At 31.6% G+C, this 27,482-nt stretch overlaps 1 protein-coding gene across 3 annotated transcripts in view; it reads right to left on the bottom strand.

The window, feature by feature from the left end:
• LOC132704621 (uncharacterized) overlaps nt 1–27,139 on the bottom strand; it is a 44,587-nt gene extending 17,448 nt beyond the window's left edge. Inside the window, exons 1-3 of one of the 3 annotated variants that reach the window (XM_060674737.1) lie at nt 27,121–27,139; nt 26,902–27,067; nt 9,688–9,896 (exon numbers count right to left, since the gene is read on the bottom strand). In XM_060674737.1, the coding sequence (XP_060530720.1) occupies nt 9,688–9,876 (189 nt within the window). In that variant the 5' untranslated portion in view covers nt 9,877–9,896; nt 26,902–27,067; nt 27,121–27,139. Of the gene's footprint in view, nt 1–9,687; nt 9,897–15,601; nt 15,841–26,901; nt 27,075–27,120 lie in introns of those variants that run through there. The other 2 variants (XM_060674736.1, XM_060674738.1) reach the window with 2 other exon arrangements.
• Nucleotides 27,140–27,482: the final 343 nt, after the last annotated feature.

Below are 27,482 nucleotides of genomic sequence, written 5' to 3'. Positions count from 1 at the left end.
CATTACAATTACGCTATTAAAAGGAATGTTTGGAACTAGTTTGTTTTTAAACCAACTTTCAAATAAATCAGCGGTGGTGCCTCCATGGTAATCCAGAGAAAAATCTTTAATATTTTTCGCAGACAGAGAAAGTCCATTTGGAATATAACCATCTTTAGAGCCAGCATGCAAAATATATTCTTTTACCTCTTTTTGATGGCGCGTTTGTTTTACACTTCTCAGTTGAGTCAACCCAACCGTTTTCCGGGGTAGTCAAACCAGGTTTCATCCAAGTAAATAATTGGCCTTTGTTGTTCTCTGTAAATCCTAATTTTTTCTAGATATTCCAGTCGCCATTTCCGAATTCTAAAAGATTCCATTAAAACTTGCCTTTTCTCAATTTTTTAAAATCTAAAACCCAACACACACTTCCATAAGGTAGTTCTGTCACATTTAACACCGGTTTCATCTTTTTCAAGCCTCCTAATTAAGATATCTAATGTAGGCACGCTTTGTTCCTCGTTTAAATGGTAAATTTTACGCCGTAGTATATCTTGATCACTTTCATCTACACTCGAGAAAATGTCAGCATCGAAATGGGATTATTCACAATTTTCCATACAGTTGATGTTGGAATTTTCGTCAATGTGGCCATTTCTTCTAAAGATAGTTGCTTGCTGGCACCGTGTTCAATGAGAGTCAAATAAACATTGTTTATAACTTCCTTAGTCTCAATAGAATAGTGTTTTCTACATTTGGGCGGGAGCATCTCCTGAGATACGCTAGACTCGCTCATATTTTGCATAATTCGCACACGATTCAACACACGCTGTATTACACACGAAATAAGAATAATTACTAATAAATTTAAACTAAGTAGTACGCCAAAACAAAGAGTATTAGACGCAGGTAGGTATAAAAGTATTTTCTACTGCGGACCACAATGTTACCTGAACTTAAATTCCGAAACTTTAGGTAATAATCTTGTTGCATTGTATGTTAATGACCACCCTTGGATAATCGAATTCAAAAGCAATTGGTCACTTTCTTATATCTATGAACAGACCATACCTTATAAATAAATTCTATCTATGAAGAGAATATCTTAACAAAAAATCCTTGGTTATTATTTCCAAATCGTTGTTTCAGCAGACTTTCATATTCGGGTTCACAATTTGTGGTGGTCTTTACAATAGAGCCTTGGACTCACTTGCGATTCAAAATGATATACTTCGTGTGATTTTAAAAAACTTAAAATGTTGTCAAGGATATAGACAATATTACAATGTTTTATCTAATAATTGTATGTCTCTTTGTTCACAAAACTAACAAAATTCTATATACATTCTTGAGACGGATATAGTTCTATAATTGGAATGCCAGAGTGTAAATTTATCAGATTATCTTCCATCGAAACAATAGCGGACAGTACGATATTTTATGTTCTTTGCAATGATATCACCTAAAAATCTTATAAAAATTATTTTTAAGTACTCAAAGTTAATTATAATAGTCTACAATAGTTATAATTTTTTTTTAATTTTTATATAAATTATTATTATTTATAAACATAAAATTAAAAGAATGGCGGATATCCATGATGTTAAGAGATGAGGCTTTCAATTAATTATTATGACAGTCTGATGACATCAGTTGTGATTGCCAAATAATAATAGCTTCATTATTAAGAAAATTTATTTATTCTATAACGTCAAATGTTACAGGATACACAAAAAGTGTCTCCACGCAACACGATTGAATTGTATCTACGTTATTCGTATTCAAACTGGTTTAACATACGATATTTTAACAATTTTATAGAAATTTATTATAAAGACGATGTATTATTAATGTCCGAATTCCGTATTAAATATCAAATCGTCCTCGAAGCGGTCTTAAATTCTAATTTGAATCCGAACAACGTATCCATCAAGGCCTGTTATAGATACGTTCGTTCGATACCAATGATTCTGCACGTTTAAAACGCATCTACCTGATTCGTATAAATGTAGTCGATATGTCATCACCCATTAGAATAACGGAGTCATTGTGACTCCGCACTATTTTAGGACGTTTGGGTCCTAAAGCGACATTTTAATTACTTGGGAATCGCCAAGTATACCGATAAGGAATTTTAATATGTAGGTTTATTTATTTATATTTCATTGATTTTCAATTGCGATTGTGCATTGTTATAAACGAGGTCTAAAAATTATGGTCACTGAACGGCAAAATTGTGACTTCTATATGATGTTATCCCTGAAGAAAAATATTATTCGTGGTATGTCACTTTTCCAGACACTTGAACGTCCAAAATAATTGTGTCCGAATTTTGACTTGAAACGTTTAGCAGGAATGTAAATTTTTCTTTTAGAAATACATGAATTCTTTTAAAACTGCGTAATGGCTTTTTCTAGATAAGGTTGCATTGAAAGTTATTGAAAGGTCTGTCTTTGGTTTGAATTAGATCTTCCATCTCTTCGTTGTTAATCCCTGAAAAGCCAATGTCAATCGATAACCCTTCAACAGTTAATTACTCTATTATTATTTGTTTGTTAATTTGGGTTTATTTAGTGCATTTAGTTGACAATAACGCCGGCGTAATATTTTCGCCACTTTTCAGTTGTTTAGGAAAAAAATCTGTTATTTTGTTTTAGCTGTTTGTTATTGTTGATGGACTAGTTTCGATGCAAAGTACATGATGTTGAATTAGTTTGAAGAATTGGCTAGAGGCGAAAGACAAGATAGTCTGAACCAGTCATGGGGAAACTACGGCCCGCCGGCCAAGTCCGGCCCGTTTAAGCTGAAAAAAATTAAATCCAAAGATTTAATAAAAAATTTATCAAGTCAATAACAATTAGTTCAGAGAGCTAATCATTCTCAAAGATGCGCTAGAAAAGCCAGTTATGTGTTGGATTATAATATTGCTAAATCTAATAAAGCATTTTCAGATGGAGAGTGCATGATAGATGTGAACGATATTCTGTGCCCTGAAAAGAAAAGCGATTTTCAATCACTGTCTCTCTCAAGAAGAACAATCACCGAGAGAATTGAAAATATTGTTAAAAATGTAATTTCACGACTGACTACAAAAACTGAAAAATTTATTTTTTATTCAATTACGATGGATGAAAGTACAGATATCAGCGATATTGCGCAGTTACTCATATTTGTAAGAGGAATCAACGCCCACTATGAAATACAGAAGAACTTGCAGGGCTGCAGTCGCTGGAAGGAACAACGACTGGTGCCGATATATTTTGTAAATTTCAAAATCGCATCGATAAACTTCGTTTACCTATTGATAAGTTATTTAATGTTACTACAGATGGTGCTCCTAATCTGGTTGGAATCAACCAAGGGTTTGTTGGAAAATTTAATTCTAAGTATCCGGAAAATGATGTTGTTTTTTTGCATTTGATATTGTTGTAAAATTAGTAAATATGATTCGTTCCAGAGGATTATTACATCGCCAAATTTCAACAGTTTTTGGAGTCCGTACATACTGAGCATTCCGATATCCTGTATTATTCAAAAGTTCGTTGGTTAAGTGCTGGAAAAGTATTTGAAAGAATTTGGGATTTAAAAGACGATATTGTGAATTTTCTTCATGATAAAGAGATTTATAATCAATTTGACGTCTTAGAAAACGAAACTTGGCTTTCTGATTTTCGCACAGATCTCCTCGTACACATTAAACTTAATCTCAAATTGCAAGGGAAAAATCAGTTTCTTCACGATATTTGGTAATACCTGAAGAGTTTCAAATTACAGATTATTGCTAATCAGATCTCTAAATCTGATTTTTCTCATTTTCCAAGAACACAATCTTTAAAATTCACTAATCGAACAATAAGATTAAAAAATACGAAATTAATTTGAGAAAACTATATTCAGAATTTGAAAGGAGATTTCAGTACTTTAGAAAAATGGAACCAGAGTTTAGTATTTTTGCGACTCCATTCAATGTTAATTACCAACAAGTTGATGCAAAATTTCAACTTGAGTTAATTGAACTGAACTGTAATACTCTCCTGAAACAATCTTTTCGTACAGTACCATTACTAAAATTTAATAAAAATTAAGTCCAGATAATTTCCCAAATCTAATTACTCATGCAATGAAGATATAATTTTCTTACTTTTTGCTTTTTTACTATTAAAATAATAAGTGTATGTAATAATATATGCACATGTGTATAAAACACGTAAATTTTTTAACGATTATAGTATAGTTATTACAAATGGCCCGTCTTAAAAGAAGTTTCCCCACCACTGGTATAAACAGTATTGAGGTACAGCTTCCCAAATAGGTCAATCAGGATATCCTCGTTAGTTGAAATCATCAACATTGATAAAATTGAAAAGTGTTTGTTTGTACAGCCCAAATTGTTATTAGTACATTATTGGTACGTTTTAAGGAAAACAGAATTTTTCGCTTTGTATACCATGGAATTTAAAATTTTCTTATGGGCGCCATGTTAGGTATTTTCGTTATTTGATAGAACATAAAAATGCTGGATGTATCACATGATGAATTTATCATCATTTTTAGAGTCGCAAAGGCCATGATCGGTGCCAACAGGCAAAAGTTTTGACAGGCTGTTGATAAAAAAAGTATCTCGTAAACAAAAGAAAAATCTTTTAAAAATGTGCTAACAACAAGATCAGGTTTGGCGTATTTTAGCCCTTCCAGACATAAATAGAAAATGCAGCTTTTTATATTTTCTCGAAGTCCTCACAAACGACTCAGACTGAAATCATTTTGCGGGCAAATTTATTTTATGACTTACCTAATTTATCCCAGTATCTACAACCACAATTTTTTCAAAGTTGATGAATGGAACTATCGAGCAAGTATAGTACTACTTCGTAAACGACGCTTTTTGCATTCATAATGTATAATTCTCAAATACTTCAACAAATAATTTGTCGCCATGGCTACTATTAAAAAATATATTTCGTTGTTTAGGTTAGAAATAATTTATAAAAAAGGCGGTCATCCATATGCGAAAGTCATTTTTTGGATCCCAATATGATTTAAGGCACAAATAATGGACGCCCATCAAAGTTTTGATTAAATTTTAAGAAATTTCTATTATTTCATTTTATTTATTTTCAAACAGCGTATTTTCTATGAACCTGAAAAGTTCTATTTGTTTTTGTTTTGTTTTTTATTGAAAAACAATGATACGGCCATTTCCTTAACAGGATGTTATTTTGCGTTGACATTGTTTTTGATTTATGTCACATATTCTAAACCCAAACTGCGATCTTGTCAAAATCGATTGCGAATTTGGAAGAAATCGGTGGAGTCAAAATATGTTTATTGATTTAATATTCAAATTCGGTTTGTTGTTGTTGTTGAGGAAAATTTCCAAATAGTATGGTATCGGGTATAAATTTCTAAGAATGGGTAATTGTATGCAAGACGAGCACGGTCAGTGATAATTTTAGAATTTAATTTTACTTTGTGGATACATAGTGTGCTGCTACAATTTGTTCAAGCAAATTAGATTGCCAAATAATTTAAATTAGTGCATAATCTCTTATCGCAGTTCTTCTTTTCTTCAGTAAAGTAAGAAATTTAGAGGAAGGTACTCCAAAGATCCTGAATTTCCCTTTTTTTTTATAGATAATCTACCAGAATATATTTCCAGTATTGAGACCATACAATAACTGTCGCATCAGGAAAATGCTGTCTAACTCTGTGCCACACAAATTATGATTTTCGAATCACTGAATAAAAATATCATTATCAATTAGCAACCCTATTAAATTGTTTATTGACAATTGATGGCAAACATTTTTGGTGTCAGCACATTGACCCTCTTTAAGACTTTTTTAATTTTAAGTCCTTTATAAAACTCCTCCACTCACAAGGCACTAGTAATTGTTTACTATGCTTGTATTGCTTGCATGCATTGTTATCTAGGCACAAGGATGTCCTGAGAGTTCTCATTGCATATCGGTGGTATAATACTGACTTTAACATCTATCAATTTGCATTTTAAAAGATAGCATACGAGGGCAGCACCAAAATTTCCCGGCCTGAAACAAACAAAGTGCCTTAACTTCAATACACTGATTACATCTCTTTATTAACAAGTCAATCCTTCAAAAAAATATTCTTTCGGTTTGTCTGCAAAATGAGCTAAAACAGCCTCGTCGTTAAATCGCCGTCCACGTAAGTTCTTTTTCAAATATCTATCACAGGCTTCGGTTCCGACCCACAACAGAGTTCCAAAAAAAAACCGCGTACACTCGAGACGGCGTTGTTTTTGAATAGCCAAAATGTTTTTAGGAGCCCATCTTGCACTAACCTTATGTATATCTAAATGATCATGCAGGATTCGACGAACACTTGTAGCAGAAAGCTTAGTAATTTCTGAGATTTCCTTGACCTTTAAATGTCGATCAATCAATACCACCTCTTCCATAATCGCAATAATATCTACCGTTATGACCTCCACTGGTCGACCAGTTCTTGAATCATCTTCAAGGTACCCCTATCCCATTCGAAAATGTTTTGCCCATTCTTTCACTACAGAATACGAAGGAGAACTTTGGCCGTACACACCATCCAGCTTCTCTTTAATAATTTTAGGTGCTAGCCCCTCTTTTGTCAAACACTTTATGACTGCTCCATACTCAATTTGCGTTATTTGCGACATTTTTTCGGACACGTCTTGTTTAAAATGCTGTCAATAAAAAATCTATTTGACGCAAGACTTCATTTTTTTTTCGCAGCCTACTAAGATACATATTTAAAAGAAGACAAAGTTTTATCGTGATACTGGAGCTGCATCACTGTCAGGCCCGGAAATTTTGGAGCTAACCTCGTAAGTGCATCTTTTAAACATTAAAGATTATCGGGAGATATGAAGACCCACTACTAAGCTTGTATATATTACTCAAAAACCGAAAAAAACCGACATGTCCCATGTTGTATACATAGATATTCAGAAAGCGTTTGAGCAAATCTATTAGTAAATATTACTGTGTAAGTTCCAGACTATTGGACAAAATATCGTATCTCAAAAGCAGGCAACTCTTTGTTAAATGCAGAGACTATAAGTCTAAAGTTTTTGTTTCTACGACAGGAGTCCTTCCAGGGTCGTATTTGGGTCCTTTACTTTTTTTGATTTTCATCATCTATTTATCCATTACGTCAAACTGACCTCATTTGTATGAGTTGACACGTAAAACTCTTTGCTCACCGTAAATCAGTGGTGCTCTTTGGACTCTCTGAAACTTAATTTTACTGAGTGAAAAGAAGCATACGTTGTTTTCGTTCCCTTAACCTGAATCTTTAGCGATTGAGGATCCAACTTGACAATACATTGAAAGAGAAATTCCCCGACATTAGCGATCTCTCACCAGCTGAAGGAGTTGGTCAGCCTTTGAAAAGACATTATTTTGCTTGTATTTGCGTCCAACTCCAAAGGAAATGCAGGCATATTTTACATAAACGCTGCATACGCCTGCTTGGTTGATTAGCCTTCATTCCTTCAGTGTCATTCGTACGATTTTGATCGACACCAAGGTTCTACGTAGATTTTTTGTACTTCCAGATGTTGATGGATTTTTTATTTTATTTTTATTTTAACATGTGACCATAAATATAGAACTAGAAACAACTTCTGCTGCCATAAGTCCCTACATTCACTTTCCAGAGAAGTTAAACAGTTGAAAAATCATCTCGAGACATTTAGTTTGGTTCAGAAGTTCTGAATACCGTGGAAAAAAAAAATTCTCGTTCCCATTGAAAACATAAACATTCTTTACCACTTTTTTCATGGAGTGAATATAAATAAATGATTAAATAATATTAAATAAATATAAGAAATGTGTATCTTCCAATTTTAACATTGGGCAGCTTTTGTTTTTTAAAGGGTTTGAGGGCACCAGATTGTTCTTTTTACTTGTTTCCTACGACCCCTGAAGAAGTTTTTCAACAATAATGAACTTAAAGAATTCATCAGCGCTTGATGCATTTGACTTGAATAGCAGAATACTCAAGGAGACCGCGGATATTTTGGTGGAACCTTTGACTAGTTTGATAAATCGTTGTTTTACTGAAGGAATATTCCCAAGTATTTTTAAAATTTATGAAGTAACGCCAATATTTAAAAAAGGAGACCCTCAGATGATCGATAATTATTGTCCTATCTCTATCATTGCTGTTTTCTCTAAAGTTTTTGAAATCCTGTTAAAAGAGAGGTTATATAAATTTGTTGAAGTTAATGAATTACTTGATTCTGCCCAATTTGGTTTCAGAAGCAAGTTCTCCACAACTAGAGCTTTGATGAGGGTGGTGGAGGACATAGTCTGGGGCCTGGAAAGGGGAGAACACTTAATTATTTCACAGTGCGACCTCTCAAAGGCTTTCGACTGTGTTTCTCATCAGATTCTCTTGAGCAAGCTTGAATTTTATGGAGTGCGTGGTGTTCCACTCAAACTTTTTAAGTCCTATTTAACAGATAGATAAGATAAGATAAGATAAGAACCATAAAGTCTGATTCGGCTTGCGTTGAGTTTGAAGTATCCCAGGGCTCCGTTCTGACACCCCTCCTTTTTATTAGATACATAAATAATATTTGCCAGTACATGATGCCTGATATTGAGATTGTGCTGTTTGCTGACGACACAACGTTTATTAATTCAAACAGGAACATCACAACCCTAAGTAATATTGAAACATATACTTTATCTAAGGCCAAAGCATGGCTTTCAGCAACACATTGGCGAGCTAAGTAAAAATATTTCAAATATTCATTTTCTTTTGCGTCAACTTCGCAGAATGGTGAGTATTGATGTATTGAAATCAACTTACTTTGGTTTATTTCACTCGCGTATAAACTATGCCACCATACTGTGGGGTAACTCCTCTTATGCCATTAAAATATTTAAGATGCAAAAAAAGGCACCATGGATAATTACAAATTCAAATTTTAACGAACACTGTGAGCCATTGTTTATTAAACATAAAATAATGAGGGTTCCATGTAAATTTATATTTCAAAGTGTTCTTGAGATACACTCCAAGACCGATAGTTTGCCGAGGGGTTCTGATTTTCATAGGTATGACACCCGGAGTGCAAATAATCTCGTGCTTCCGAGATACAGGTTGCAGAAATCAAAACAACACACTCTTTATAACGCATCGCCAAAATCTTTTAAACATTTAAACGAAAAACATTTTAAACATAAAAAAAATAAAAAGCTTGCTTCTAAGTAAGGGCTATTATAGCGTTGGTGATTTTTTTGACGAAAACATCGGTAATGACGTGTTGCGGGGCGTTGTGCATTGATTGTATTTTAATGATTGTTCTGTGTTATATACATATAAATTAATTTTTTGATTTATTGTCCTGTTATTGTGATGTTATATACATTGTATATCTAGATTTAGTATATTATGACGTAATATACAATTTTATGTTAGCATATACTTAAATATTCAACTCAATTTTTTTTCCTTTGTATGACTTGCTACAAACAATGATATTGTAAAGTAGTCAATAAACCATCTATCTACCTATCTCTCTATCTATCTATCTATCTATCTAAACAATGTATATATTATGTTTGACATAGTTATTTTTGACGACGTAGCCTTCACCGTAGTTTTTGCAGCTCTTTAACTAATGTATATAGTTCACCGTGAAAATGTGATAATGAAAAACAAAAAACAGTTTTCACTTACCTTGATTGTGATTATGCAACCAGTCAATGCCATAATGTTGCAAAGCATGTGGTAAGAATCCATCAGCAACGTCAGTGCATGCGTGAGGTGACTTACTACCAATTCAGTCAGGAAAAATGCGACGGTGAATGTTAATACTATGTAAAGCTGGACGGGCTGCAGTTTTTGAAACCATTGCTTTACCGGCATTTTGCTTGCCTTCTGATTACCTGTAATAAAGCAAATAGTTTCCAAATACTTGCGGATGTTTTGTAAACCATTAAATATATCCAAATTTATCGATATATTTAAACTGGAACCCAGCAAGCAAGTTTGGAATATAGACATCCAGTTATTTATAACATTTCACTTATAAAAAAATTACGTTGCAGATAAAAAGCTATGATCAACAAAAATCAGTCAGGAAACCTAGACAATTAAGTGCTATAGGTATTTATTCGGTGATTATCCCTTAGAAGATAAACTAATCTTACTGATTCTGAGTTATACGATGTTCCTCACTCAATTATTTTAGAGATTATTTATATCCTTATCATTTGAAATCAATAGTGTTATTATGTGTGCTGTGTATTTAACTTAAAGTTCTCAAAAGTCTCAAGTTGACATTTAATTTCTAAACTACCTGAATATCTTCGCTAAAATTAATTAATTTTTCGAAAGTATCTACACTCGTATACACATTTTATATCTCGGTAACGGTAGATCCTATGGGATCGCCGTTGGTACAGAAATGATCACCGTCCGTTCTCCGTTCTCGTCCTTTGGTCTTTTCTGAATAACTTTCGAACTGTTGGAGCTACAAAATTAAAATTTGCCTCCTTTTTAACACTCCACAAGGCACATAAGCTTATAAGAAATGGCCCTGATCCGACGCCGGTATTCATCTTTGTTTCGCGATTTTCGACTGTTTTTTGGACCTTGCTATGAAACACGATAAGTGACCGAAATTTGAAGCAATCGACTTCATATTTGGCACATATATGCAGCTTTGTCCCGTGACGAAACCTATTGAAAATGGGGTTGCTGGGGGATCGGGAAGTATTCTAAAAAAATAAAAATCGCACGTGCAAAGGTCTACAAAAAACATCATTTTTAAAAAACTGTTTACGACACCAAAAAAATTCTTGAACCAGAGGAAGCAAAAGATACGGCTCTATAAATTTTTGTTGTTGACAATTTTTCAAAAATATACAGGGTGCGCCGCAAATTCAAAAAAACTGTAAAATGGGTCCCCCTATTATTGTAACTGAAAGACTATGATTCAGATCTCACTTTCTTTTATATTGCGATATTGCCCGCGTAGACAGCAAAAACTTTTGTATTTAAGGTTTTCACCTGTTGTACAGAGTGTTTCCGATATTACGTGCTAAATGAGAAATGTATTAACTGTCCTAAACTTGCCTCTACTTCGAACAATGATTGTATCATATACAGGGTGTGTCGTTTATGGGCAAAAAATCTAAAATATCCTAAATATATATATATATATATATATATATATATATATATATATATATATATATATATATATATATCATCAATCAATGTAATCGATAAAGTAACATAACTTCAATCGCGTGAAGTCTACAAGGTGACTTTCTATATATTTTTTTTTTTTTACTAAAAATGCCAATCAACCAATTTTTAAATTTATGGAAAATGTGTTGTTACTTAAGCGTTTTCATCCAAATTTCCAGATTACGGTCCTACCAGTAATCCCGGATAATTAATTACAGTGCATGAATTTACAGTATTTGGACGAAGCTAATTTTTAAGGACACAAAATAAAATCGCATCAATCGAGCTACAACGGCGACCCTCTGAATTAGACGCTATTGAGTTGCATTTCCAATGTCAAAGTACCCATTGATAACGTAATTTAGCGGTTATTTTTCAATTCAAATGCTTCCGGTCAATTCCTTCTCCCAAATGCGAACGCAATTTGTCCTAATATCGCGTGTAAAACCAATTGACGATATCTACTTCACAAAATTCATGCGTTGGTTGTAGAGACTTGCATGAAGATTGTTACCTCGCCAGGCGATTCCGTTTGTTTTTACGTGAACTTTCACTGAGATATAAAACTGCATTATGAATCGAAGAATTTCTCCGCGAGTAATTTATAACTGATGTACGAAAATGGAAAAGTATCCATGACAAGTGGAAGAGGAAAACAATTTGTCACAAAAATTAATTTAAATTGCTAATTAGCTGCATTAAAAAAACAAATTTCTTGTTAAGTTTGTTGAACAATTATGTGAATGTAAATCAGGTGCTAATACTTGTGCCTAAGGATAAAATGCCTTTTATCAACTTCATTTATACAGGTCAAACAAACCAATGGTATATTTTATTTAATAGCAATACCGAAATAGTTTTGGTTAGTTCTTACCACATTGTCTAGTGCTATCTACCGTCATTGCACTTTTTAAACATATATTTTAAATTAATCCGATATAATACACTAGGATTTTCTTGTGACAACAAAAAAGAGAACATAAGAAATAAGTATGCAAGTTTTTTTTTTCTACGGTACTAAATCTAAATGTTCTAATTTTGTCCTTATTCTTATTAATCAATATTTTAGCTTTAATATAATGTATATCTAGCTAAGCTTTTACTTATATGTGTTCTATATCCCAAAGTTCTACATTGTGCATCATCAGCTTCTTCTGGCCTTGTTTGTATAGGTCACACAAAGAACAATAAATTCGATTTAATATGAAAATCACAATACTTTGATGTGCAATATGTTTTGTATGTCAAATAAAGAAACTCATGTAAGATGGCAGTCTAGGAAAACACTTAAGTATTATATAATTTTATGATTAATTTACGAAAAAATATAAAAATGAGGTTTTTTTATTCATTTATTAATAGATAATACATTAAGTTAGACCTCTCTTAATATGTATTCCATAAAACAAATTTTCATACGGTGTGATGTGCCTTGTATAGGTTAGACAAAGTAACAGTAAATTTAAATACCAAAAATTTGAATGAAAAATAATAACAAACAATTAAAGAAAGTTACGAAAGTTAAAAATAAGCGAATTTAACAAAGTAGTATAGAATAGAAAATAATTAACAAAAGCTTCAAAGCTTTTTCTTTTGTCAATAGATAATACAACGAAACAAAAGGGATATAAGCTAAGCTTTATTTTTTGGAGTACGGTACAAAATATAGATCTTATAATTTATATTTCCGTTTTTTTTTTAATTTATCCACTTGACTAAATATTTTATAACTTAATAAGAGGTAATATACTAATTGGGCTTTTATCAATATATATTCTATACCATTATAGTAAATATAGTATATAGTATATAGTATATAGTATATATTATATAGTATATAGTATATTGTACGTAGCATATAGTATATGGTATTATAGTATTGGATAGGTTGCACAAATTAACGCTAGAAATAACTGACTATTGGACATATTAATTTCTTGTGTAACAAGGTAGTATAGAATTATTTATTAATTTGCGAAAAATGATAAAATTAAGCCTCCTGGCTATTTTTCCTTGTATCAATAGATAATTGTCTTGTTTCAGCGAAAAAGAGGGGAAAAAGTCAAATTGGTCTATAGTAAAAAATCTAAATCTTTTAATTTTTCTTTTATTTTTTTTAAGTTTTATTTTTTTTATTTGTGCTTTATATCTCAAATTTCCGTAAAGTGTATAATTAATATTGAGATCAAAATGGTTGCACAAAATGGACAAATTAATTCAATACTTAAGACATACAAACCCATGAAGGTTAACAATCTAGGAAAAACAGATTTTAACTTACGAAAAATTATAAAAATAATGTTCATGCTACTTTTTCGTTTGGTTACCCATCATAAGATAAATCATTCAGGTAAAATTTAGAAAATAATTACATTTTTGAAACCTATATTACAAATTAAACAGAAATTAAATTTAAATTAACGAGAGTTATGCCAAACTTCAAAAATTCCATTTACAGTGAAAACTCCCTATAGCGAGATTCTGTATAACGCAGAACTCTCTATTACGAATAAAATTTGTTGTACTATTAGGTCTCCATACAAAGCTGTGTACACCGAAAGAAAAAAAAGCACATCATGTAACAAAGTAAGGAATGTAGGCCGACTTGTAATTAATAGAGTCTCTTACCTGCTCAGAATTCCTTACCCTAATAATCTAATTACCGAGAACCTGGTCATCCTAAGTGTTTTTATCGTAATAAGCGATTTTGTTAATGCCTTTATCGATATGTATAAAAGCACACCATTCTTGCAATCAGTGACTTAGTGAATACGGCGAGCATGGCGAGTAAGCGAAAAATTTAAACTCTAGATGATAAAGTTGCTTTAATTCGGGAGATAGAATGGGGAGAAGAGAAAAGTGATGTGGGATGTCGATTTGGAAGTGCAAAGAAAAAATGGTTCAGGTGGAAGCGGCAGGCAGTTCTAGTAAAAAACTAAGAAAGCCAAAATTTGAAGATTTGCATCGGGCAATGTTGCAGTGGTTCCAACAGCGACGTCTTAAAAATGTACCACTCTCTGAACCTATCGTAAAATTAAAAGCAGAAAAGTTTGCTGAACAGCTTGGCATGGTATAAATTATGGACAGATAAGTGGCGAAGCCCGTGATGTCGACAGAAACGTCACTAACCATTGGCTGGAGAAGACGTGGCCAAAACTAGCAGAAAAGTACCCTGCTGAAGACATTTTTAATGCTGTGTTAGTAGCTACCAATGTGAGTGGGAGAGAAAAAAGAAAGTTAGTCGTGATTGGAAAATCAACTAACCCACGATGTTTCAAGAACATCAAGCATTTACCGGTCACTTACAAGGCAAACAAGTCTGCATGGATGACATCGCAAATTTCTGAAGAGAAAATAAGGAAATGAGATGCAGGCGAGGAAAATATTACTTCTCTTACATAACTGCCCAAATCTACGGAATATCGAATTGGCATTTCTTCCAGCCAAAACAACAAGCGTATTACAGCCGAAAGACCAGAGCTTAATAAAAAGAGTCGATACAGGAAAAACATTTTAATGGACGTGATGAAGTAATAAGAAAAATTTTCCATTAATATGCTAGATGCAGCCAACTTTATTAGTAAAGCTTGGAAAGAGGTGACAGCAGAAACAATTCAACACTCCTATCGTTATGCAGGACTTCCCGAGACCGAATGCGAACAGGACTTTGAAGATGATCAGCCACTAAGCGAATGGATAAAGCAGTTTCAAACAAGAATTAGGTTTACAAGTGAGGAGTTGCAAGATTTTATGGTGATAGATTAGGATTTGCATACAACAGCAGACTTGACAGAGCCACGTTACAACAAGCAAGAAAGAGCGAGGAAGAAGAAGAAGCCATTCGAGAAGCTGTTAAGCTGCTAGAGAATTTTTTATGTATCATGGGGAAGATGTCCCTCTCGAAGAAATGGTGAAAATACAAGCCATACTAAAAAAACTCGAAATAAAATGACCGTTGATTTGAAACATTAAAGGTAGTTCTTAAATATTTATATAAAATGTTCCTAAGTAAATGTTAAAATATGTATACAAAATAATTAAATATTACAGAACACATATGCGTATTTTTCAGGTGCCTATAACTTTTTATAAGGAGAACTCTTTATTTTTATTTGGCTCTTTTGAGTTCATTTGGTTTTATTTGAACAAACGCAAATCAAAATGCATCGTTTAAGTGCACATTTTTTATGGAGACCATTTTGTAATACGCCGAGAATTATCACGAGTACCGTCGCGATAAGCCGTATTTTTTAATGTGCCATTAAGGCTTCCTTTTTGGACATTAAGCAATGAGATTTAGTGGCAAAATTAATTCTGTAGCGCCGAAATGTGGTAGGTGTATTAGCGACAAATTTAAATAAATTTTAATATAGAAATTTATGATCACTCAACTCACAGTCACGGTTTTTAACCTCTCCCAGTCCACTTCAAACAACACTTCACTAGACTGTTCCCTTCTGCGTTGATAACCCACATAAACGTACCTATCTTTTAATTTTTACTGCATTGTCCTTTGTTTGGCTTAAGTTGATAATACAATGTTATTGAATCTCTTTCTCGCCAGAATAAATAATTTCAAGATAAGTGAGGATTTCAGTGTAGGGTGGTGTGGTTATTGCCTGACGTAGCACTGAGAATAAAATTGAAAGACTGTTCAAACGTATTATTTACACGTTCGATTTTATCGTCAAAAATTTAATTATACCATTCTCCCATATATAAATAAGTCTCCTTGTAAGAGCGTGGGCTGTGAATACTAACTACGGTATTTTAAAATATCAATGTCATAAATACCCCATCATTAAACGTAATAATATAAACACCCGCGGGTACCGAAGGAACCGTGAGTGAATTGGGTATTTAAACAGTAGTTAGTCGAAATAATAGACTCTACATTTCAGCGAGCCGAATACAAAACTAACCGACCCACATAGAAAGTGACCACTTTTATCTGCGATATATAAATCCGACAAATCTTCAATTTTAATGCTCCTCTAGAGAAAATTTTATCAAAATGTGTACAGGGTGAGTCAGCGATAGAGTGAAGTTCATACATTATCTCATTGGTTTCAAAAGTTGTGAGAAAATGTTATATACAAAAGCTGTTAAAATTATTCAGTTAATTTAAAATTGCATAATTTTTTCTAAATTTATTTTTTATTCTTTTTTTGAATCTTAAAATTTCTGTATTTTCGATGACCATCCAAACAAACAAAAAATCAGTTCCTTAACTTTAACTTTATTTTTCTAATCCCTTCTGTAAAATACATAATTACACACCGATCTAGCGACTCCGAACCACTTAGGACATTTCCGGAATATTACGGCACGGCATGTCATAGCAAGAGTATAATATACGTTTGCCAAACCTTTTAAGTCATTCGTTTATTAAACACTCGCTCCGCTGCCTTCCGCTGCACTCCGCTCGTGCCAAATAAACTCGTGACTCAAATGCCGTTTACCTCAATTTGGGCATAATATATGTATATATATATATATATATATATATATATATATATATATATATATATATATATATATATATATATATATATATATATATATATATATATATATATATATATATATATATATATATATATATATATATATATATATATATATATATATATATATATATATATATGTTAATGTCAAAGGCACAATAGCTTGTTGTAAAAAATGTGAATAAAATAGTATATTATGCAACAAGTGCGGTAAACGGCATTTGACTCACGAATTTATTTGACACGAGCGGAGCGAGTGTTTAATAACCGAGTGAGTTAAAAAGTTTACCGAACGTGTTGCATACTATACTTTTTCTACGACCGTTAGTTTTTGGATTTTCGTAAAACACGAATACATTCACTGACATAATCGTCAGAATTGGCAAACGTCAAAATTCAAAGCGTGGAAAATATCTCCGAAAACATCCGATTGCTCCCAAATTCGTGCGGTAAAATCCCGGAAATGTCTGAGTGGCTCGGATTCGTGGGAAAGGAAACTGACGTGTAAAGTGACGTTTCCCGCACGCTAGATCGGTGGGTAATTAGGTATTTTACAGTGTGTCAAATAAACAAACTTACGGAGGTTGGAAAAAAGAGAAAAACACTAAATTTAACAAAGTAGTATAGAATTTTTGATTAATTTTAGAAAAACTATAAGAATAAGCTTCGTGACTACTATTCCTTTTTTCAATAGGTAATGCAATAAGGTTTTCTTGTTACAACGAAACAGAAGGGATAAAAGCTAAGTACCTAGGTTTTATTTTTTAGTATATGGTACAAAATCTAAACATTAAATTTTATTTTTCCTTTGTTTAAATTTATTCACTTAGACTAAATATTGTTTAACTTAATAAGAGGTAATACAACAGTAAGGCATTTTTTAATACGGACTCTATATTAAAACTTTCTTAGGGTGTATTGTGCCTTATTTGATACACAAAGTAACAGTAAATTTCATTTTTCTACTCCCGTCTGTAAAATACGTAATTACCTACCGATCTTGCGTGCGGGAAGCGTCACTTTACCACGTCAATTTTATTTTCCACAGATCAGAGCCACTTCGGACATTTCCGGGAATTTACCGCACGGATTTGGGAGCAATCGGATGTTTTCGGAGATATTTTCCACGCTTTGAATTTTGACATATGTCAATTCTGACGGTCATGTCAGTGAATGTATTTGTGTTGTTTTACGAAAATGCACCCAAAATCTAACTGTCGTAGAAAAAGTATAGTATGCAACACGTTCGGTAAACTTTTTAATTCACTCGTTTATAAAAAAACTCGCACCGCTAGTGTCAAATAAACTCGTGAGTAAAATGCCGTTTACCGCACTTATTGAATAATATACTATTTGTCTGTTGCTGTTGTTATAATATTTGCTTTAATATTTTTGAAGGTGCGTTTTTTAGGCCATTTAAAAAAAATTAAATTGAAATGGTTTTGATACTATGCCATTAAAATAAATGTGTCAAACTTCAACGAATCTATTTGACAAAAAAATTGTTATATCTCGTGAAAATTATTTTGGTAAAGTTACAGACAATAAACTGTAGTAAAAATAAAATTTTTGTACCGAAAATGTAAGTTGCTAATCTATTAAGTGTCCGATAGGTAACTCGCAGTCCGAATTTGAAGCGATTGAACAACAATTCCAATTTAACGGCGGTCAACAAAAATCGATTTATCATGGGGATGGAAACGTCTACCCAAATGGTATCAATTTCGATTGCTCACTGAACTAAATTTATTAATTTGTTGCAATACGTAACTTCTGCGCCGGGGAAATAAAAATTGTTTCAAAATGATAGCCCGCGATCTCATTTCTTATTTAAAAACAGAGATTAATTTTTAATAAAATATAAACTACTTAAACTGAGATTAATAAGAGCAGTAGTATGCCTACATCTTCGTATCGTGCTTATTACAGAATCAATTTAACGATTTAATAGGTGAAACTAATACAGGAACCGGTGGTATACTTTTCGCTTACTTTACGTTACGTTTAATTAGTAACTAATATACAAAATTAGAAAAAAAAGCAAGCGATAGTTTATTATTGAATCATATATGCATAAAATCATGTATTTATTCACTATATATGTATTGGACGCATTTATTTTATTATGTCGTGTAATATTTGTGCATAATACTACTTATTCTTGTATTCACGTCAGGTGTGGTGTGCATTTCTTGCAGACAATTTGCAGAAAACTAAAAGCTATATTTTGTAGCGATTACTTTGAAACTTGTGACTTCAATTTTGATGCTATGGAGTTTTCAAAACGAGTTGGTTTTCCGAAAATATATAATACTGAAGTTTTTAGAACCACAACAACCACGGTGGTACAATTATGTTAATGTGACCACGGAATGTTAAGTTTTTCACTTTTAGTTCTTCATCACAGTCTCCCTGAGGAAAAAAATTTAGAAATTTCTTCTTAAAATAACGTTGATATTAAAAATGTGGTTTTATAGAATCCCCAGTTTTTCCAAAAATTCAGTTTCGTAATACACTAGCAGGAACAGTTTGGTGAAATCTTTCCGGGCATTCTTCAAAAATGTTAGTGTAATTAGCTTAAAAAGTATTAAGAATTGTTTGTAGATATATTTCGTATGAAATTAAAGTAATTATACTATACATGTATTGGTGTATTGATTCCCAGAAGTTACATAATTCGACTACTACGGTGCTTTGCTGATGTCGAAAAATATTTTTCCTTTACATGGTTACCATAGTAACTCTTCACATTTAGACAACACCCCTTGCCTAAATACAAATATTGTCATCACATCTGTGGCAATTTTATGAAGCATTGAATACATCGTAAAGTTCAAACACCGATCCAAATTTAATATTCCCACTGAATCCGACGACCCTAATATACAGTCGCTTGAGACGGACGTAGGTTTGGGAACCGGAATGACTTTTATACGAGACGATTTTAATAACAACTTTGTAATGTGTTTTCGAGACTAACAAAAATAAATCGAGCATTGGTTATAGGCAGCAAACAGTGGATAGAAGACTTCTTGATACGAGTCTTTGAGAATTAAACAATAATGGTGGTATTTTATTTCGCTGGTTCGTTTAAATCTGAGGATTAAAATAGCCTGGCTTGAAACTTGGAACACATTTAGATAACCTTGTCTTAAGAATGTTGGGACACTATTTTTGCTACTACTACTACTAAACATAATATGAAATAAATTTAAACTAAAATATTACAAAGGCATACATATTTGTAGCCAACAAAATGATCGAGCATTCGATATATTAAATCCTATTCTTATCAGCATAGTAATGATAAAGTCGTTAGTTGAAGTAGATTGTTATTTTACGACCTGAAGGTTTAAATATTACTTTTGGTATTGGATGATAAGGCTAAAAATCATTTTTATTTGTAACTGGAAATTCAACTTATATTTCCCAAATTTTAAAAAATTTGAAGTTATGTGCATGTGAAATGTTGTTTTTGAACTAAAAATTCTCTAAACAGTTCTAACCAGCTCTGACCTCGAGAATATTTGCCATTATTTATAAGAATACCTAAATATATTGTAGTGCAAGTCATTTTTACAAGAGAAAATGTTTCATTCGCGCAAATCCACATCTTTTTTGGGTAGGGACTCTTACGATAAATAAAAAATAAATAAAAATGGGGTGTTTTCATTAAAAAAAAATTAAAAATATTTTCAATTAGATTTTTAATAAATACATATACATATATGTATAGAAATATATTTTAATAAATATAGATACAAAAATAAATCAGTCAAGGAAAAAAGGACTTAGGTACGGAAACTTCCAAGAAATCCAAAAAATGCATTAATATACAGCGTGTTCTAGTTAAAATAAGAAAGTTGTTGCTTGCTCACGAAAATATGAACATCCTGTGTACATAACAATATAATATTTTAAAAGTATAAGTAAAGAGTAAAGCTTTTAGAGGATCATCCTATAATAAAAGCGCGACTCTGTACGTCGGTAGCCATCTTGATAATTGCAGGACATTTTTGCGTTTTATTTTGTATAATATTTGGGTATCAAAACTACAATATGTTTTAACATAATTAAATAACAGTTTCAAAATTCTATTCTGAAGCACCTAAGCAGTGATAAAATTAGTTTTAGCACATGCTCCCCAAAAGTATATGCCCGGATCATTTTATTATCAGTTAGATGCCTTAGGTAGTTTACATTCTGAACCTTTTGAAATTTTTTGATTATTAAATGGAATTTTAAAATTTTGGAGTTGCTTATTTACTTTCTTTAAAAATATATTTTTTTATTCCTCGAAATTTATTTTGAGTTTATTATAATATAGTCAACTTAAGTAGAGTTTAAGGTCACAATTCTCATTATCAGTATCATCAGCAACCTCTTGAATTTCTTAATTATTAATTTGTAGCTTAAAATTTTGCATCTCTTTATTTTTTCTTTAATCATTACAAATTTTGTTTTATCGGTATTTATGCTGAGTTTATTATAAATTAGTCAACTTAAGTAGTATCATTATCATCAGCAACATCTTCAAATTTTTGGTTATTAATTTGTATCATTAAATTTTGGATTTGCTTATCTTTTTTCTAAAGGTTACAAATTTTGTTTTATCGATATTTATGTTGAGTTTATTATAATATAGCCTACTTAAGTAGAAGTGAAAATTTTTGGATCTTCTTATTTTTTTTCTTTAATCATTACAAATTTTGCTTTGTCGATATTTATGTTGATTTTATTATAATATAGTCAACCTAGCTAAAAGTCGATGTCGGTGTTCTCAGTATCAGTACCTATCATAAGCAACCTCCTGAATTTCTTACTTTTTTATTTATTTATTTTGAGTTTATTATAACAAAGCCAACTTAAGTAGAAGTTAAGGTCAAAATTTTCAATATCAGTATCATCAGCAATCTATTGAATTTTTTGGTTATTAATTTTGGATCTTCGTATTTTTTTGTTTAATCGTTATAAATTTTGCTTTGTCGGTATTTATATTGAGTTTACAATTACAAATTACAAATCCAACTTAAGTGAATTTTTTGGTTATACATTACAAATTTTGTTTTATTGATATTTATTAGGAGTTTATTATAATATAGCCAACTTAAGTAGAGCTGAAGCTCTTGAATTTTGTTGTTTTTTGTTTGTATGTTTACATTTTGGATCTGCTTACTTTTTTGTTTAAACCTCACAAAATTTTTTTGTTGATATTTGTTTTGAGTTTATTCTACTTATAATTTTTTAATTATAAATATCATCAAGAAAATCAAGGAATTGTGCTTTATGTCCACCATTTTTCAGATTTAGTACATAAAGTGACCACAGTAGTCACTGTTTACATCATTTAACCAAACATATTGTCTCCTACCTGTTTAATATGACTTCATCATATTATCCAAATTAGTTAATATATGGCTTGATTTTTTAAATCAACTAATACCGTTGTTTCCAAAAGCCCTTCACCTACTACCCTAGAAACATAGTCAATAAAGTCCACACTTGCACCGAGTGTTGATTGATGTAAATCATAACTATATCTATAATTAGATAAAAAATTCAAATGAACATTATACTTTGCAAGCTCTGAGCATTACCAAAAACTATTTACAGAACTTTAGAAATAGGGCAACGGACTAATCTGCCTGGTGTGGAGGCAAATTATAAGAATACGACCAATATTTTGGGTATCAAAACATCGCTGGCCAGTTGGAATGTGGTTCTACTTAGCGACTGCTTTTTATTGGTACGTCCAGCGATTTTTTCCGATTAAACCGATTCAGAGAATTTGTTATTAGTGGTTTAATGCACTTTTAATTTGTAGGACAGACTTCTTTCTATCTATCACTGGTTGGCAATATATTTTTCATGTTTTAATTATTTATTTCTCCCTTCTAATCTTGTGAGATTGTAGCCTGGGCTTTTACTTTTAGTTTTTACTAAAAAAAAGTATCAGCCTGTAATTTAACTGTGCAAGCTTTATGTAGAAATGGACTCTGTCCGTAAAATGAATTATAAACAAATAAATAAATAAACATTTCTTAATTAATTTTTAAGTCACATTTATTGTTTTTTATTTGTTCAGGTATTTGTTTATACATTTTGCATTTTGAAGAGTAATCCATTCATTTTCACTTTATAAGTAGATGATATCAAAAACACTAAAAATTGCATTGATTCTCTTTGCAATATTAAAGGCATTAAAGGCAGATCTTTTTGCTTTTACCGGGAATAACCTATAGTGTGGGTATATCTTGGGTAATTCTGTACATCTATCCATTTATAAGAAAGCAGTAAAGCACGTGAGTTGGCCTTATTTTAATAAAACAAAAGCGAAAATGCGCATTTTGCATTTTCTCCGTGTTTTTACAGTTTTTACAACAAAATTGAAGATTGGAACCTGCCTTTTCCTGCCATATACCATCTCGAAAAGTTGATCCTCTTAAAAACAACAGCATCAATCCCCGTCCTGGATCATCTTTTTTTCAAATTGCCTATTTCTTTTAAATAAGCTGCTTAGTGATTTAATACGCGGTGGGGCAGGTTTGGCATTTTATTCGGGGCCTGTGCCTTTTCTCAGGAACTACTGATTTTAGAAAAAAAATACATTGGTTTGAATTAAATTTTAAAATTTATATTTTAAATATACGAGGTGTCCGATAAGTTTAACACCCTATGTATTTTGTTATTTTTATATTCAACTATATAACTTTTATAGAAACTGCTTATTCGAATTCTGTGTAGTTTAGACAGAAATTGAGGTTATATATTTTTTTATGCAAAACTATGTTCTTAGCAAATATGGTCTTCCACGGCTGGCAGTAATGACTACTTGATCAAATTTTAAACACATTTTTAGATGACTTCCTTCTAACGATCTGCGATGGATAGGTATTTTAAAATTATACAGCCTGTCTTAAATTCTTCTTCTTTCGATGCGTATCCACTAATGTTTCATTTCCGACAGTCAGAAGACCGATGATAGAATATGTCTGTTCTCGAGAAAGCTATACCGGTTGAAAATGCGACATTACGCCAATTGTTGTGTAATATTATTAATTTTATAATTTTCTCTCGTGGGTAAACCATTCGTGTCGCAATAATAAATATGCGTTATTATTTCACCTAAGTTACGCGGAAGTTGTTGATTACGGAGGCAGTTCATTCGCCATGATAATTGGATTTGTTTGTGTATAAATCTGTTGTCGAATCTGCTGAAAAGACTCTCGAGTGGATCGGTATATCCGACAAAATTTAAATTTAGATATAGATCACTAACAGAAAGCAAGCAAATCGAAAAAAATAAATAATACGCAATCGATTAATACGTAGTAAATAAAGCCGCAAGAAAAGAAATAAGAACTAGTCCCCATAAGCTATTTATAAACTTTAAATGAAAAAGCTCTCTGTAAATATTCCACTGCAACTTTTTGGCAGACTATTGACAACTTGTAGCAAAATTGTATTACACAGCCTTTTATTAGTTCTAATGTTGCCCAGTGAGCTTTTGGAGAATTTTCGTACACTTTATTTTTGTTACTGATTCTGCGTCTACCATTTGTAAAGCCAAATAAGCAGATGACTTAAATCAAATCCTATTCTTACCTGTACGGTAATAATAATCTCTTTAGTTTAAAGTATATTGTTATTTTACGACTCGAAAGTTTAAATATTACCTTTGGTCTTAGATGATTTAGCAAAAGAATCATTTTTGTAACTGAAAATCGAACTTATAATTTCGAAATCTCCCAAATGTATTCCCAATTTTGAGGTTATGACCTTCGAAATACATACAATTACATATTTCTTAGAGTGTTGTAGAGATTTATTTATTGAAGTTTATAAGAAATAGTGTAAGGTACTTCTGGAGCCTTGAAAGGGTTGTTAAGCTCATTTGTTTTGTATACATTTGATAAATATTATTTAGAGATCTCCTATTGTGGTAATGTCACACCTTTAGTTATCATGATAGTTACTTTAGATTTTTGTGTTTTATTCACTTCAGTACTCATTCAGTACACTGGGCATCAATTCATATTATTTAAACTTAAATGTATCTAACTGTACATTTATGGGCTATAAATATCAATTTTTCTATACATAATATAATATCTAATATGACCTTTCCGATTAATATTCACCTCAATAAACAACCCAAGACATTTTATCTTTGTCACTTGTTCAGTATTTAAATTATTTTAACTCTTTGTCCTTGTATTTGTTTATTTTATTCTCTGAAAATGAAAAACTTTTTGAATATTTACTTTTTATGTGTTAATGACCAGTTGGTGTACAATTTCAAATTAGCATTTACTCGTAAGGGTATGCTAATTATTACCACTGTATATGAAAACAGTTGAGCAATTGAGCCAAGTACTGAGCCAAGCGGCCCACCAAGCTGACTTGGCTTATTTGCACTGGTAAATTCCCCTAGCTTAACCTACTGTTGTCTCTCTAATAAAAGCGATCTCCTTAGAGTATATATAGCCTCCCTGATGTCCATGTTGTTCAATTTATACGACATCAAGTGCATTCTTGAGATCTGGAGGAAATTAAGATCAAAACTAACAAAAATAAAGAGAACCATTTAGTATCTTCTGTAGACTAACAGTGTAGAGCATATAAGAATTTCTTAAAATATTTGCTAACTAACCAAAAGTTAGTCAGCACTAACCAAATTCTAATCTTTGGTTGTTTTAAAATTGCCTTTTTTGATTTGTTTATTTTTTTGGTTTTTCTTTGTTACGGTTACATATCTAAATCATACAGCATAAACTATATGAGATACAGCAGTTTTTTTCCAACGAACCATATTTTTGGATAATTTATGAAGTAGGTCAGTTTAAAATAAACATATTCTGTGAGATCAAATTTGCGTATCTGCGAAATAAACAAAAATGGACCCAGATTTTGATATACGAAAAGCAATTGTTAACTGCCATCACCAAGTTTTTTAAATTCCTATTTGAAACACCGCATTTTTTGGAAAAATTCAACAAAATCTTATTTTCCCCGAAAAACATTAAACTTTTTGGACTTTCAGTAATTTTAAGTCCCTTTGAAATTGAACTTTATCAGAAAGACCATCTTCAATTAGTGTGACAGACTGGTAAACACAAAATTTGTAAATATTATTAGGATTAAAATTATTTTAAAGTGTAAAGGGTGGCTCAAAAAAGCCTAGCGAATAAACATTTTTTTTAAATAGAACACTCAATTTTTAAATTTTGCTTTGAAATTCTTTAATTTTTTTAATAATAATAAAACATGTTTGAGCATAACAGTTTTTCCGATATTTTAATATTTCTATAAAAATAATAGTTTTCACACTTGCAGAAAAATAAGACCTTTACACTCACTCATATTTGATGTTGGCGATGACGTAAAGGGTATATGCAACGAAATTTGAATTAGATGCTACAGGGTGTTCAAAATGAAACAAATGTAATTGGATCATTTTTAATTGAAAAACCATATAATTACTATTTTTCTGAAATATCTTACAAAAATCTTTTATTAAGTATGCAATATACCTATTTTTAATACTTTGCGTCTTATTTTAACTTTTCCAATATTCCTTTCTTTCTAAGTCTATTGCTATACCATTAGCTGACCTAGACAAAATGACATTGATAGATTTTTACCTGATAACTGAGTAAATAAATTCATAAAATTAATTGTGATATTTAAGAACACACCAGGAACTTTTTGAGTCTAGACCATAATTTTGAACAAAGGGTAAACTTCTGGAGCGATCTACTTTTAAAAATAATGACGCAATTTTTTTGCAACCATTGGAAACACTATTTGGTTAAGCTATGTATTATTATTGATGAACAAGTTGTGGAATTTTAAAAGGAATTTAAAATTAGAGTGTTCTATTTAAGAAAATGTTTGTTTTATTCGTCACACTTATTTGAGCCACCCTGTTTACTGTAAAATAATTTGAAATTGTGCATCCCAACAGTCTTTACAAGTTCCGTATTTCCACATAACTTTTGAAACCAATGAAATAATGAACTATCAGGTTAAAATATCTTAAAATTAGTTTTTCGGGTGCATCAAATTTCCAGAATGATATGCAAATGTTTCGTGTGCAAATCGATCAACCGGAAAATATGCAGGATAAAAACATCTCGAAAGATGCAACGAAACTGATTTAAATGTAATATCATGAAACTATACTCACGTTTTGTTGGGAAATTTCCAATTTTTCGCCTCTCACTATTTAGGAATCAGATTTACTACATTATCAAAAATCCGTTTGCGTTTGTTTTCTCTTATCGGTCGAATTCGGCCAAGTTCTACTGAACCACGTGGTACTACCAATGCGCGCAAGCCGACCGCATCTTTCACTTTCGAGAGACGTTTGATCACTGAATTGTTTATAAACCGATTCTATACTCACCCACTCCATTTCCAAAATTTAAATCGCGTAGATTCTCTCGCATTTCAGTAGTCACGGTACGATGCGTGCATTTTAGTGTCTGCTCTAAATTGAGATTGGGGTTATCAAACAATAAATATGTGAAGACATCATGTTAAATACATAAAAGCTACAGCAAGAATCCCTAACTTCTACCACCATTGTACACAGTGACGAATTAAAAAACTTCAAAAGGAACCCCCCATTATGAAAGAGATAGATGAAAAGTGTAGCGGGTGTGTGGGAACCAAAACTTCAAAATTAATAGTTTGCTAGTTATCAACCAAAGAATCAGCTTATTGTATTGAAGAAGCATTGTAAATTTTGCTAGCCTTTGGATCGTA

The sequence above is a fragment of the Cylas formicarius genome, unplaced genomic scaffold (assembly GCF_029955315.1).
Source record: "Cylas formicarius isolate icCylForm1 unplaced genomic scaffold, icCylForm1.1 PGA_scaffold_7__23_contigs__length_41026272, whole genome shotgun sequence".
Classification (NCBI taxonomy): Eukaryota; Metazoa; Arthropoda; class Insecta; order Coleoptera; family Brentidae; genus Cylas; species Cylas formicarius.
Note: the sequence above shows the minus strand (reverse complement) of the source record. Positions and strands in the feature narration are given on the sequence as shown.